The 14,624-nt window shown below is 36.9% G+C and overlaps 1 protein-coding gene across 5 annotated transcripts in view; it reads right to left on the bottom strand.

Moving 5' to 3' along the window:
• Positions 1-14,624, bottom strand: part of TMEM135 (transmembrane protein 135) — a 320,877-nt gene that overhangs the window by 93,953 nt on the left and 212,300 nt on the right. For 3 of the 5 annotated variants that reach the window (XM_019450042.2, XM_053900177.1, XM_019450041.2), the window contains one exon: positions 4,965-5,006. The exons of the other annotated variants lie outside the window; for them this stretch is intronic. In XM_019450042.2, the coding sequence (XP_019305587.1) occupies positions 4,965-5,006 (42 nt within the window). The remainder of the gene's footprint in view (positions 1-4,964; positions 5,007-14,624) is intronic. 5 annotated transcript variants of the gene reach the window in all.

Below are 14,624 nucleotides of genomic sequence, written 5' to 3'. Positions count from 1 at the left end.
GTGGTGTTAGTGAGACTCTGGCTGCAAGCTCTGAGGAGGCAGGACTGCAGGATGGCTCAGAGGTGGGATGGTGGTGTTAGCAAAATCTACACAGAGCCCAGGACTGAGGCCAGCAGGCTTGGAGTGGGCCAGTCTTCAGGAGAACACTTGGGCAAGGCACATCGCTAGCAGGTTAGATAGCAAGTATCTGTGCAACACCTCCCACAGGTGGCCCTGTGTTTATACTGTAGGGCAGATGAGGAAAATGGTGCCTGACAGCTCCTTTGTTCTCAGAGAAGTCCCCCAACACACTTGAAATCACTACAAGGAGACCTTTCTCCCTCCCATTTGCCCCAGGCACTGTGCAAACTGTAGCTTCTAGGTTGTCTATGGTCTTTTTAAGGGCAAGACCCAGCTATCACTCACCCTCCCATCTTGCCCAGCACTGAGTCAGCTGACTTTTTAAGCCCCAGGCTCTAAATCCTGCTAGTTATACAAACCCATAGAATTCAGCCCCTCTGATTTTCAAAGCCAGATGTTATGGGGATTCATCTTCCCAGTTTGGGCTCCCAAGTGTGAAAGAGCAAGACTGTTTCTTTGACCTCTCTGCACCCACAGTTCCCTCCCTTCTGTGGGCACTCCCAACCACTGTTTCTGCCCTTCCTAATCTCCTAAATGTGGCTTCTTCTCTACATTTAGTTGTGGAGTTTGTTCTGTCAGTAGTTGGATTGCTTTCTGTTATTTTACACAGATGTGGATGATCTCTAGTTGTAAACATGGGATGAGGTGAGCTTAGGGTCCTCCTACTCCACCATCTTCCTAAACTCTCAACAATGCAGGTATTTTAAAATCAAATTAACCAAGTAAAATATAGCATAGAGCTTTTATGACACACTGTTTTAACTTAAGTCACCACTTTTTAAAGATATTACACACCTTAAAGTTTTTTCAAAGAAGCAGGTGAAATATTTACTTGGGTCTACTAATTGATCACAAAAATTCTATTTTTGCTCTAAATTCTACTAATAGTTACAACTGAATGAGTTTCTCATTTTTCAGTATAAAGTTATATCCCATCACTTTGAGTCATAAAATAGCCACATTGCGGTAGAAATTCATATAACAATACTCAGGGAAATGGAGGGAGCTGAAGAATGAGGATCATAAAACAGTCAAGATTCCAAGTATTCTCACAAAATTTCATTAGAAAACCTTAAATTCCATGTTATCCTAATCTATTTACTTATCTTTGGAGAAATTTAGTATCAAGGAGAAGACACTATTCTTATCTCATTAAAACTGGACTATTTTTTTCCCAAAGACAATGCAAAAAGAAAAGAGAGGGGAAAAAAAGAAAGGAAGAATGAAAGAGTTGCCACCATTAGATATCCCTCAATCAGTATCCTTCATCTGTTTTCATTTTTGCTGTCTGTACCTTCACTATAAGAGTCATTGTTCTTTTAAAGAATAACTAAGCTTTCCTAAGAGAACTCTACCTGCCGAACTTTCAGGAAATACCTTAAAATGCAAACAAAACCTAGGGATCTATAATACTACACTAAGGTTCTGGAACGTGGGACCTATGACAAACACAGTAAGAAAATGTAAACACTCAGAAAAGAGAGGTGAAAAAAAGCTATTACTATCAACTGCAACCCAAGTTTGTTAGGACAAACTTGATAAAACATCTAGCTTATTAAATCATAAGGGATATGCAATGAGATTGTGTGCCACAAGATGGCAGTTGTGCAGTCTAAGTAGCTCTCATTCCAAAAGAATTTGGTTCTTATTCATGGGTGTGCATGGACAGTTTAAGATCTGTACTACTGTTCTTTATGAACAAGATAAAAACTATGTTGGAACAGTTATAATAATCTCTCTTACACTGTTCATAACACTGTTGCTCTTTTAGCCAGGACTGACCATCTCAGATTAGAGGTAACTTCCTCAGAGAAGCTGTCCCTGCCTAAACTGGAGTGAGTTAGCAATCCTTCCTTTGTGCTATCATGTCCCAATAAATCCCCAATAGTAGACGTACCTTGTTAGTAGGCTACGTCTCCCGTTAAACTGTGGGGTCTTGAGAGACTCTGTACATCTTCTTTGCTATTATACCCTAATGACTGGTATAGTGTCTGCCACACAGTAAATATTTAATTAATATATATTGAATGAGTGACTATAGTAATAATTAGCATTTTCGGAGCATTTACTAAATGATAGGTACAGTAGTGATATTAAATCATTTAACCCTCATAGCAACACTACAAACTAGGTGCCATAATTTCCATTAGGGTGAGCATGAAACCTTGCCCACAGCCAATAACAGTAACTATTTGAAATCAGAATTGTCTGACTCTAAATCCTGGGTTCTTAACCACCAAGCTGTATATACTTCTAAGTATTAAACTATGTTGATCCAGGCTTACTATACCTTAAGGCTCCTGAACTGGCTCTTCCCCTTTGGTTCTACTCTTGACTCTTTCTATCTACTCTCATAACTTCTACTAAACTTTAAGCAATAAGTAATAACCATTTTTTTCCAGAACATTTTCCTCTAATACAGAGAAAATTCTAAGTACAAAAAGTCCAGCCTAGTCCTTCATTTTAAGTGGGTTTGAAGAAGAGACACAAAAATATCTGACACATTTTAAGTTTTTGTAAGGATTCTGGGAGCCTAAGGAGAGACACGGGAGAAAAGGCTAAGTTTTCTCTTTAGGAAAACCAACTTTTGGTTTTGTTTTAAACTTTCAATTTAACACAGAATCCATTACAGCCAATGCAACAACAGCAGTAACAACAAGTTATTTCCTAAAATGTTTCATCATCTGTAAAAAAAATTTTTTTAACGTTTATTTATTTTTGAGAGAAAGAGACAGAGACAGAGTGTGAGTGTGGGAGGGGCAGAGAGAGGGAGACCCAGAATCCAAAGCAGGCTCCAGGCTCTGAGCTGTCAGCACAGAGCCCGACCTGGGGCTTGAACCCACAAACCATGAGATCATGACCTGAGCCAAAGTCAAATGCTCAACTGACTGAGCCACCCAGGAGCCCCCATCATTTTTTAATGAAGAATATAATATGAAGAAATCACTGCTGTGTATACTTAGTTATTGCTACTACAGAGTTTCCACAACCAAAGATATTCAAACAGTGGACTCAATCTGTCCCCTCCCAAACTAGTCTTGTTGCATGCCATCTGATTTTCTGTTAATAGTACCTTCTGTCAGGTACTTAGGTTTTCAACACTTGGCTCCTACCAAGGATTAGAGGGAAAGAGAAAAAAGGAAACTATCGGGCATTAGGTCTTCATTTTCTTCTACTGCACGTCTCAACTTTGCCTCTTTCTCTTTAATCCTCCACTATCACCCAATCTCAGTCCTTTTCATTTCATCTTTCTTCTTTCTTGTTCTTTCTTTATACAAGGTCCCAAATACTGTGGCCAGACTAATCTTTCTGAAATAATGTCAACTACCCTGCTCAAAAACCTTTAGTGGGCCCTTACTGCTCATCTTATCAAATTCAAATCTGTCTTCTTTTCGTGTTGTTGTTCAGATCTTCCATAATGTGGCCCTGCTTGATTCATCATAAAAAAAAACAAAAACAAAAACAAAAACAAACAAACAAACCTTATAATCCCTAATATAAGCTTTTCATACCAATTAAATTCCCACTCTTACTTCACATTTCAGGTTTATAATTTTCATGCTTTTGCTAACATAATTCCCTTCCACCCAGAAGCCTCTTCCCTTCCCTTCTAGTTCTCTAAAGCTACCCTTCAAGTACACTTTAAGGCTTATCCCCATAAGAGTACTAATGTAATAGGGAGCACCTGGGTGGCTCAGTCAGTTAAGTGTCCAACTTTGGCTCAGGTCATGATCTCATGGTTCGTGGGTTTGAGCCCCGCATCGGGCTCTGTGCTGACAGCTCAAAGCCTGGAGCCTGCTTCGGATTCTGTGTTTCCCTCCCTCTCTCTGCCCCCACCCCCACCCCCACCTCCCCACCCCCTGCTCATGTTCTGTCTCTGTCTCTCTTAAAAATAAACATTAAAAAAAATTTTTTTAATAATAATAATATAATAATAGCCAACATTTCTTGAGTACTATGTGCCATGCACAGTTCTAAACATTTTTCATGCATTAACTCATTTGATCTTCAAAATAAATCTTCTAGTATTGAAATCCACTCTTTTCCCTCCTATACTTACATTGAATACTACACTGTTAATGTTCACTAAGCATCTACTATATGTACTTAGGAGAACAAAATAGGCAAAATTTATGACACAAAATAGAAGAGCATTAGGTTTCAAGTAAGTATATATATACAGTCACTGTGTGAACATTAAATTAGTCAAGGATTCTTAAGCCTCAATTTCTTCTTCATGACACGTGGGCATAAAAATACCCATCTCACAGAACTGTTGTGAAAATTTTCTAATCGATGTGAAAATGCTTGGTGAACTATAATATACAATGTTGGCGCTAACCAACATTTCCACAGTTATCTACCATCTGCCAATAACTACGGTAAGAGATGGGCTACAGGGTGAAAAGCAGATTCTAGTGACTCTAGTGAAGCTAAGAATCCGAAATGTGTCTGACATGAGCCCTGCCCTAATGAAGTCCAGACTGTGGTACCACAGAATTCAGTATTTAATTTTGCAATCATTGTCCATGTGTAGCTTTGTCTTTCCAAAGCTCCTTAAAGAGAGAGTTCTTGCAATTCTTTTCTAACATCCAATGATATGAGGCACACAATAGGCCCCAAAAGTATTTGGTGATTGACTGGGTTTTAGGGGAAAAGAAATCTAATAAGTTACTCTTTTAATGAAATATCACAAAAGTGACTTTGTGACTTCTACAATTATTTTCTGCTAGAAAACTGAGTAGATAAATATCTCTTATAATATATGTAATGGTATTACTTTTTGAAAAAGTTAACTTGCAAATGCTTTCTTAACATGAAGTTAAATAAAATACGTTACTTACCTGAGGGCAGAGAATGTAAATCCTTTCAAACCATCTTTACATCTAGAACAATAAAAAATTTTATGCTAAGATAACATGTTTTGAGATATAAAGTAGTATATTAAATAGCTATTAAAAATTTTTCCTGAAATAGATTATTTTTAAAAGGTGGAACTCTTGGGGCGCCTGGGTGGCTCAGTCGGTTAAGCGGCCGACTTTGGCTCAGGTCATGATCTCATGGTCCGTGAGTTTGAGCCCCGCGTCGGGCTCTGTGCTGAAAGCTCAGAGCCTGGAGCCTGTTTCAGATTCTGTGTCTCCCTCTCTCTGACCCTCCCCCATTCATGCTCTGTCTCAAAAATAAATAAACGTTTAAAAAAATAAACAAATAAATAAAAGGTGAAACTCTTTTAGGACAGTGATCTGAGCACTATAAATGCAACAAACAATGAAGCAAGCCATCTTACACAAGATGATTAAAATGTCCTATGCCAAATTAACATAATTTAAGGCTCAACTCTCATATTTGCAGGTGGAAGACAGATTTAAGTATATCTTCTCAGGGCTCCATGTGGACTTCATTTTTGGAGGCTGGGAGTGGAGTGTTTCACTTTAGGCAATCCCCAGGGGAGCAATTTGTTGAGAAGAAAAGGCCACATACACCTGCTGGGTATTATGAATAGGTCAATTCTAGGTCCTGACTTCTCCCTACTTAATAATTCAGTGAACGTGGAGCAACGCAGAGTTGGCAGACACAAAAAGGCCTCAAGTTTAGTTCACCGGTTTTAACTTCTGAGCGAGCGCAATCGGAACGGATAACATATCCTGGGGAACAGATTGGGGCTGAGGGGAGGGCACAGGTGCAGAAGCCCAAATAATATTTACTGAGTACTTACTATTGCTGGGCATTGTTTTGGGCCCTTGATGTGTGTTGTCTCATTTAATTAGATCACACCTCTTTGAGTAGGTATTTCTCTAATCCATAGCTGGGCAGAGCCCCCACTCCTGTCCCCAAATGCAGCAACTTCCAAGAGGTCACAAAATAAATAGCAATATGAATTTAGGAAAAAAATTTTAAAGTCCATCTGAATTAAAAGCTATGGTTTTCTCTTATACCTCCTTCTGAAACAGTGTATTCCTTTTAATTGGGGGAAGATTCAAACTGTGTGACAAGTAAGAAAAAATGATTCTCAGATCTGCAAAAAATATTTAAAGAAGATTTTAAAACAAGAAAATTGCTAGACTAGTTTTAATGTCCTGCTTTATAAGTTATGATCAAGTTAGTAAAGAATTATTGGGTATCTAATATCAAAATCCCTTGGAGAAACTATAGAGATTGGTGATAAAATGACGCTCTAATGTATGTTAATTTTAGATACTGGATATTCCTGGATAAAATGTACAGCCTCAAATCTAATTGGGCAATTCTCACAGTATGCCTTTTATATGAAAGGTCACAAAGGAAATGCACAAAATATAAGAAACCTATCTTAACAAGTTTAAATATATACATTTTTACTGGAGGACACATAGAATCTCAGAAAAGAATTTAATTTAATTTAAAAGATCAGAGATCTTTTAAAACACTTAAGAATTCATTTCAATTAAGCAACATGACCTACTTTGTGGTCATGTTAGCAGTGAGAAATGTAAGCAAAGAATTTAGCGAACATACTAACATAATTATCCACCCCACATGGACTGAGGGTAAAGGCAAAGTAATTCATACGTTAAGCTAAAAATGTGCATGGGAAAATTGTAGCATTAAAATTCTTAAACTTATCCTTTTCCATCTAAAGAAAGTGTTTCTCAGTAATTTAAAACCCATAATTGGGCAATTTCTAGATAGGTGGGGTGGTGAAGGGGTAGGCTAAGAGTCTATTGACTGGAAAACAGCGGCAGATTGATTAAAAGATTATATACAAGGGGGAACAAATTTTTGGCTTTGGTATGTTATTGTTAAAAGATAGCCATTTATCTTTGTGCAATGCTGAATAGATAAAGGATTCTGACAACTTGGTCTAGTCAGGATTGCATATTTGTGACCTTAAACAATAAATCTAATTGCAGACCAAACATCAAAAAGTAGCTTTCAAAAAAAAAAGGGGGGGGCATGCACAAATGAATTTGCAATTTCATTATGATGGAAGTTTGGTTCTTTCAGCAGAACCCTGTGGGAAGCACTTCATATTGATAAAGTCTTAGCCCGAATTCAAAAGAGGCTATTCTTTTTTCCATTCATGTGTATAAGGTCTGTTAATGTAATTGAGGGTCAGATGTCTATGTCAAAAGAACAAAAAAGTAATTATTCCCATAAAAAGAATCTTTAAAATAGTAATATCTCCCTGAATTTTGATACCAAGGGTATTGTCTGAGCTTTAACCTAACTAGGAAACACTATTGTAATTGGAATTAAATGTATAAAGTCCGATACACACACAAAGATTTATACAAAACACCCCATTAGAAGGGTGCCTCACTATTTAATGGATTTGGTTATTATAATGCAAATCAAATTACATTCTCCATTCACGTATTAAGGTTCACTGACTTACTCAACAAATATTAAGTGAATGCCTACTATGAGGAACCACAAGTTTAAGTTTTAAGGATGTAACAGTAGACAATACAGAATCTCTGTTTTCATACAGCTGACCCTCTATGTCTGGGAAAGGTACGACAAAACAAGTAAATATGTCATGTGGTGATAACTGCTATGGCAAAAAACAAAGCAGGATAAGAGGAGAAACAGATGGGAGTTAGGCTTTATTATTTTACATAGTGTAGTCCAGAGGGCCTCTCCAAGAAGGTGAAATTTGATAATTTGATCAGAAGCCTTATAGAATCGAGGGAACAGCATTGATTTGAAGGAAGAGCAAGTACAAAGTCCCTGATGAGGAGTGTGCATGGCATGTAAGGAGAACTGCAAAGTAGATTACTGTAGACAGAGCCGAACAGGGAAGGGAAGCAGTGGTAGGAAATGAGGTCACAGTAACAGTGTGGAGGGAAGGAGTGGTCTACAATTCTTGTATGGCCCTCTAGGCACCCTGAAAACTTTGGGTGGTTCTCAGCAGAAGAGTGACAAAGATCTGTCTTAGATTTTAAGATTATCTTTGGCCGCTAGATGGAAAACAACAGGAAGACAAAGTTAACAACAAAGAGGCTAATCAGGAGGGGAAAGATGATTGTGGCCTGACTAGATAATGAAAGAGGTAAAGACAAGTGGGAGGATTCTGAATGCATTTCAAAAGCAGAGTTGGTAGAATTTCTCGATGGACTGAATTTGTAGTGCACGAGAAAGAGAAAATTTACTAATTAGTAGAATATTTGGGGTTTGAGCAAATAGAAGGATAAAATGTCCATTCACTCAAGTGAAGAAGACTATAGGAGAAACAGGTTTGAGGAGAAAATCAAAGTTTTATTTTGGACATGGTAAGTTTGAGATTCATGTTACCTATAAATGGAAATGTTAATGAAGCAAGCAGCTGCTAGACAGGTTTGGGTTCAAGGAAAAGGTCTGATTCATTTATAAGCAGAACTTGAATCCATAGGACTAGATACAATCATCTAGGAGATAAGTGCCAATAGAGAAAATATCCTAGGACTGAGAATATTTAATTCCTCCATATTTTATAGTGCAGAAAATCTCTTCTAAAGGGATGGGGGGAAACAAAGTCCTTTCTCTTTCTAATAAAATCATTCTCTAATACAAAGTCTTGTTGTTATTTTTGAGTGTGCATAAAAATATAATGCATATAATGCATGTATACATAGACTTTTCTATTACAGTTAACCTACGTAAATGACATAAATAACTAGTATGACTCCATCATAGTTAATGAATCTCTACATTTGCAATGTTATGTGCAGGAAAGAGAAGGAGGAAAAAATTGCAGCACTATATCAAACAACTTAGCTGACACAACTAATTATAGAGGTTCAGGCTACAATTAAGTAGTGTATGAGAAAGTATAAAGTTTATTGTTATTAGAATATACTTGGTCAAATGCCAATGTGAAGGGGAGCCCACAAACACAATTTTTTTTTTCAATTATAAGTGTAAATGATAGTTAAAAAAACAATTCTGCCCACAAAGATTCTTTGTTTCATGCTTAACTTCCATGAAATTACTTCCAGGAGATACTTTTATCTTTATTACCACATTATACCAGCAGATGTCACTAGTAAACCATTTTTGGAAGAATTTCAAAATTAGAAAAGATTCCCCTTTGAACCTTGGCAGGAATAAGTTCCACATCAGTAAGTATTACAAAAACAATAAGCAAATATTAGTAATAACATTAATAGCAGCCAGTATTCTCAAGACAAATTAAGGATTTTTTGTATTTTTTTTACGTTTTTTAATTCTCAATGTTGGTGAGATAATCTGTATTACTAGTGATTTAGAAAAATAGTTTAATTTAAAACATCAATACTTGAATACGTAGAAAAAGATTAAATGGTGCAAAGGTATTCATCTCTATTTCACCAACACAATGCCAGAGAATGTGAACTCAAAGTGGTCAACTTCACTAATAAATACTGCTATAAAAGTTTTGCCAGAAGGCATAAAATTACTAACGAAAATAGATGGTTAGATTAAAATTTTTTGAAATTATGTTCCCAATGAACATGGACAATTGGGTGACAACAATGATAAAAAAAAAAAACTCATTAAGTATCAATTTCAGAGTTATTTTGTTCATTTTTAATCACTCAATTGGTTAGAAGGAAACTCAAATATTGTTTGAATATTACATCTTCTATCTTTATTGCCTCACAAATCATTAATTTATTGAGCACCTAATATAAAGAAGATACTATACTGCTGATCTCTTTTTTTTTTTTAATGTTTACTTATTTTTGAGAGAGAGAGAAAGAATGCGTGTGAGCGTGAGTACAAGCAGGTGAGGGGCAGAGGGAGAGGAAGACAGAGGATTCCAAGCAGGCTCTGCATGACAGCAGCAACCCCGATATGGGGCTCTAATACACAAACCACGAGATCCATGAACTGTGAGATTATGACCTCAGCCAAAGTCATACTCTTAACTGACCGAGCCACCCAGGAGCCCCTATACTGTTGATCTCTTGAGGAAAGCAAAGATAAATTATACACCACCTCTGACTATTAAAAAAAAAAAAAAAAAAGTATTTGCAAATTTATGTGTAGGTTTGTCATATAAATAAAAATAACCTTGACTAAAGGTTATGACACAGTTTCTTTCATCAGTAGTGCTGTCCAAGAGCTTAATTACTCTATTGTACTTTGTAAGTTCAGCTTCAAATTTTAGTCCAGGCTTTTTCTTCATCTATCTCCTTAAATTATTATTTAATTTGACAAAAGTAGCATATGCAATATCATAATTAAAGATGCTAGAAAACTGGAAAAAATAAAGATAAATTAAATTTAAAATAGTTGAGTATATTGATAATTCTTAAAATAATGTGTTGATTATATCATAATCACCTAAGTCAATCAGAATCAAAAACAAGTTGCATTATTTTATGTGAATAAAATTATTTAAAACAAAATGCTTCGGGGCGCCTGAGTGGCTCAGTCAGTTGAGCATTCAGCTTTGGCTCAGGTCATAATCTCGCAGTTTGTGAGTTTGAGCCCCACATCGGGCTCTCCCGCTCTCAGCACAGAGCCAGCTTGGGATCTCTCTTTATCTCTCTCTGCTCCTCCCCCACTCACACTCTCCCTCTCAGAAATAATAAATAAATAAATATAAAATAAATAATTTTTTTAAAAAACAGAAGATGTTTAAAATTCAGTCATACTGAAGGTATAAAAAGAATGACATGAAGTTAATTATGAATAATAGTTACAGATAATAGCTGAATCTTCAAAATTTTGATTTGTCTAATTATCTAAATATTACTGGAACTAAAAACATAAGTATATTTTGGAGTGAATACAACTGAAAAGTTTAATTTGAAATTCAAAAAGCAACCAGAATGCCTATTTAAATGCCTCAAATTTGTGACTCACTGTTGTTATTTATTATAAAGGAAACTTATGCAAGTTTACATAGTTCATTTTTAATGAAAGAAAAAGTAGCATGATTTTATTGAAATGTTTTAGTACAATGTTGGAAGACCTTAAAATCCTATATTCTAAACCAGTACAAGCGCAACAAATGACGTACTTCTGAACCTAGCTGGCGTTTTTCTAACAAAGTTATAATACGGGTACCTGTAAGTTGACTAACAGAATTTATGTTAGAGGCTGAGCAGCTTTGGTATATTCTTATTTCTCGCTCCCCTTTTTGACTAGATATATGCCAAGTCCAGCCCATTCAGCTGAGTTGGACAGGACCAATGTATTTGGTGGTTTCTCAGTGTTAATGAAAACTTAAATGTTTCCACAAGGGATGTGCAAGTTCTGGGAGTAGGCTGCTCTTAAGGCCATCTGCATCATCTTTGTTAAATTGTATAGTTTCTTTTTTAAGTTAAAATTTTCTTATTTTGTTTAAAAAACTAATATAAAAGAATAAACCCCCTTTTCTAATTAATTATCCTAATTAGAATACTTAGAAGTGTAGAAGCCACCTCAGTACTCAGTTATAATTTAGTAATTGAAACTTGATCAACTACAGGATTTTGACTGACACCTGTTTATCGTAAGAATTATCAAAAAAAAAGATTGACATAGAATTAATTCCAGCCTTTTATTTTTGTTTAAAAAACAAAAAATCCTCGCCATCCTAATCACATAGCATGCATTTCAATTTACTACTCAGAACTAAGGGTGTGCGATTAAAATACATTACATTGCTTATATACACACAACAGCGTTTTCCTCTTAGGTCTAATATTACTTGAATAATAGAGTTCAGTTTCAGACTGCATATGTCATTTTATATAAGAAAACAAAATAACTGATGTTATGTTCCTATCTTAAGGACATCATACAAAAATCTTAAATTGGAATAGTAACAAATTAAGAAATTTGAGGAAGACTATTTTGTTTGCTTCCCAAACACAAAATAACTTTCAATTGGATTTCCTTAAATACAAATGAAGTCTCCCAGTGCTTTAAAAATATTATTTTTGATTCTGGTAAATACTTTACAGTACTTATTTCCTATGCATTGGAACACTGGTGCTTAGCTTTGTTCTCAAGAACCTAAGAAAGGCTGCAGAAGCAGGCGGCAGTTAAGGGTAATCAAGTGTCATTGTAAATCCCCAGATGATTACTGTGCACTTTTTTCTGGTGCGTCCTAAGTATAAACTGGAAACATTTGGATACAAACTTAAAGTAACCACTCCAGTAGAATTGTATTCTCCTTAAACTTGCAGAGGCTGGAACTGGTTTTGCTTTAAAATCCAGACTAAGGAAGGTCATACTCCAAAATGTCTTCAATTGCTAAGGAACCAAGAATCCCCTTCAGAATGTTTCTACAAGAAATGTTAATTAGGAAGAATTTCTTTCTCAAAAGGAACTAGTCATAGCAATACTAGTCAAACTTTAAAATACTTGTAAAAGGAGTAGATTTTAGTTGTCCTGGACCTAGCCTGGAAGACCTGTTTGCAGTTGCTGAGGAAATGGCACGTTTTTAGATCTGACAAATTAACTAGGGGCAAAAACCAAATTTAAGATCAAAATGGTGTTTTATATACATCCAAGGAAAAACTTAGCAAGCTTCTTAAAATCAAGACACTGCTATGACCACAAATTATTTACATTAAACTTAATTATAAGCACAATTCTGAACCAATCTATTTTTTAAAGGCCTCAAGACTGGCAAGTATTTTCATTTTTCCCCTCCTATAATGGTTGTAAAAAAGATTAAAAGAAATGTTTTCAATTTTAGAGTCTTTGAATCAACATTAATTTATTTTCAAACGCATGTCAGTATCTATGTCATTAAAATAATGGCAATTGGTTTTCATATTGGAACAAAATGAGCAACTATCAGAAGCTATACTAGGCCATGCTTCTTCATAAGTTTATGCATACTTAACATCAAGGTTCAAATGTAAAATAAATAAAATATGCATCTACAGGTAATGGAGCACAAAGAACACTTTAGAAGCTTTTATAAAACTACTATCTTCTGATGAACTGATCACTATAGAGAATCCTAACTCTGAAAGAAACATACTCACTTCAAATACTGCCGCTTACTGCATGCATCTCAAAGACTATGAACTTGGGGCGCCTGGGTGGCTCAGTCGGTTAAGTGTCTGGCTTCGGCTCAGGTCATGATCTTGCGGTCCGTGAGTTCAAGACCCGCGTCAGGTTCTGTGCTGACTGCTCAGAGCCTGGAGCCTGTTTCAGATTCTGTGTCTCCCTCTCTCTGACCCTCCCCCGTTCATGCTCTGTCTCTCTCTGTCTCAAAAATAAATAAACATTAAAAAAAAAAAATTAAAAAAAAAGACTATGAACTTAACTTGTGGTATGTATAATGGACATTGGGCAAGTTAACACATATTGGAATTTTATTGGCCAAAAGGCACTGAGAAAAATGGAATTTTGGAACTTGGGAGAATTATATTCTACAGATTAAGAAACCAAGAGACAGGTTAAGTGATCTGCCTGAAAACAGTTGTTCCTAGATATCCTCAGACAACAGTAAAATCATTCTACCTCCCAGGCAACTACCTTTCTGCCTGCTGAGGTCTCACTGTGAAGGAGAAACACTCCAGAGAAGCAGTGCAATCTTGGGCTATAGAAGATAAACCACAAATCATCTGAATGAAGGGAGAAAGCAATGTTCTTCCAACTGGAACCAATTTCCATTTCCTCCCTTCCACATGTCTCCTATCTAAACCTGACTTGCCTGAGAGTGGGCTTTGGTCAGGCCTCCACGCTGGCTTCTCTCACGTGCTTCCTTGTCACAATAGCTATCATTCACCGCAGTCTTCCTGCACCTCCTGGACAGTCCTCAGGCCTACCCTGGGTATTAATTTGCCACCTTCAGCAACGGAAATTCTCAAAGCACCTCAATCCCAAACATGACTACCAAAAACATTACTGAGTTGAAGCTCCATTGTGTTTCATGTTATAGACCAAGAATCTGGACACTGTCCCTTTTATCTGTCTCTCAGTAGCAAACTCTGCCAGCAGTTATGTTCAGACGCATTTCACACTTTCTCACCTCTCCCATTCCATATGCAATGCCCTCTTTAGCCACCCTCCTTTGTTGAGAGAATTCCTTACTAAGTCCATCAGGACGGTATTTTCTCCCACCATTAGATGTGACTGTTTCTTTCTCAAACTCCCTTTGTTATTTGTATATTTTTAGCAACTTTTATGTAAATCTGACTAATATGATAGTAATTTCCATGGTTATCTAATCCACTCTGAATGCTGGTGATGGCCGCCTTCACTTTCCGGGTACTTGGGGGGGTGGGCCGCTGGGCCTTGGGGACCCCTAAGCTGTAGGTTATGGAGCCTGCTGTTAGAGAGGAGAGCATTTGCTTAGCCAGACGTGTCTGGAGCCCATCTTCTGGGTCCCCCAACTTAGTCCACCCTGGGTTACCCGACACCCACCTCTGGCACTAGGGAAAGGGCTAGTAGGGGCTGGGGTAGCAGTGGCAGGGGCCGGTGGGCCCTTGGGCAGGATGGTGCTAGTGGCCAGAGAGTAGATCAGGCCTGGGGGTGCCTGGGATGGCTGGCTCAGGGGTGCTGAGGAGGTGGGTGCAGGGCTGCCAAGGTATAACGCCATGAAGACGGGA

The sequence above is a fragment of the Panthera pardus genome, unplaced genomic scaffold (genome assembly GCF_024362965.1).
Source record: "Panthera pardus isolate Hobbes unplaced genomic scaffold, ASM2436296v1 HiC_scaffold_12, whole genome shotgun sequence".
NCBI classification, from domain to species: domain Eukaryota; kingdom Metazoa; phylum Chordata; class Mammalia; order Carnivora; family Felidae; genus Panthera; species Panthera pardus.
Note: the sequence above shows the minus strand (reverse complement) of the source record. Positions and strands in the feature narration are given on the sequence as shown.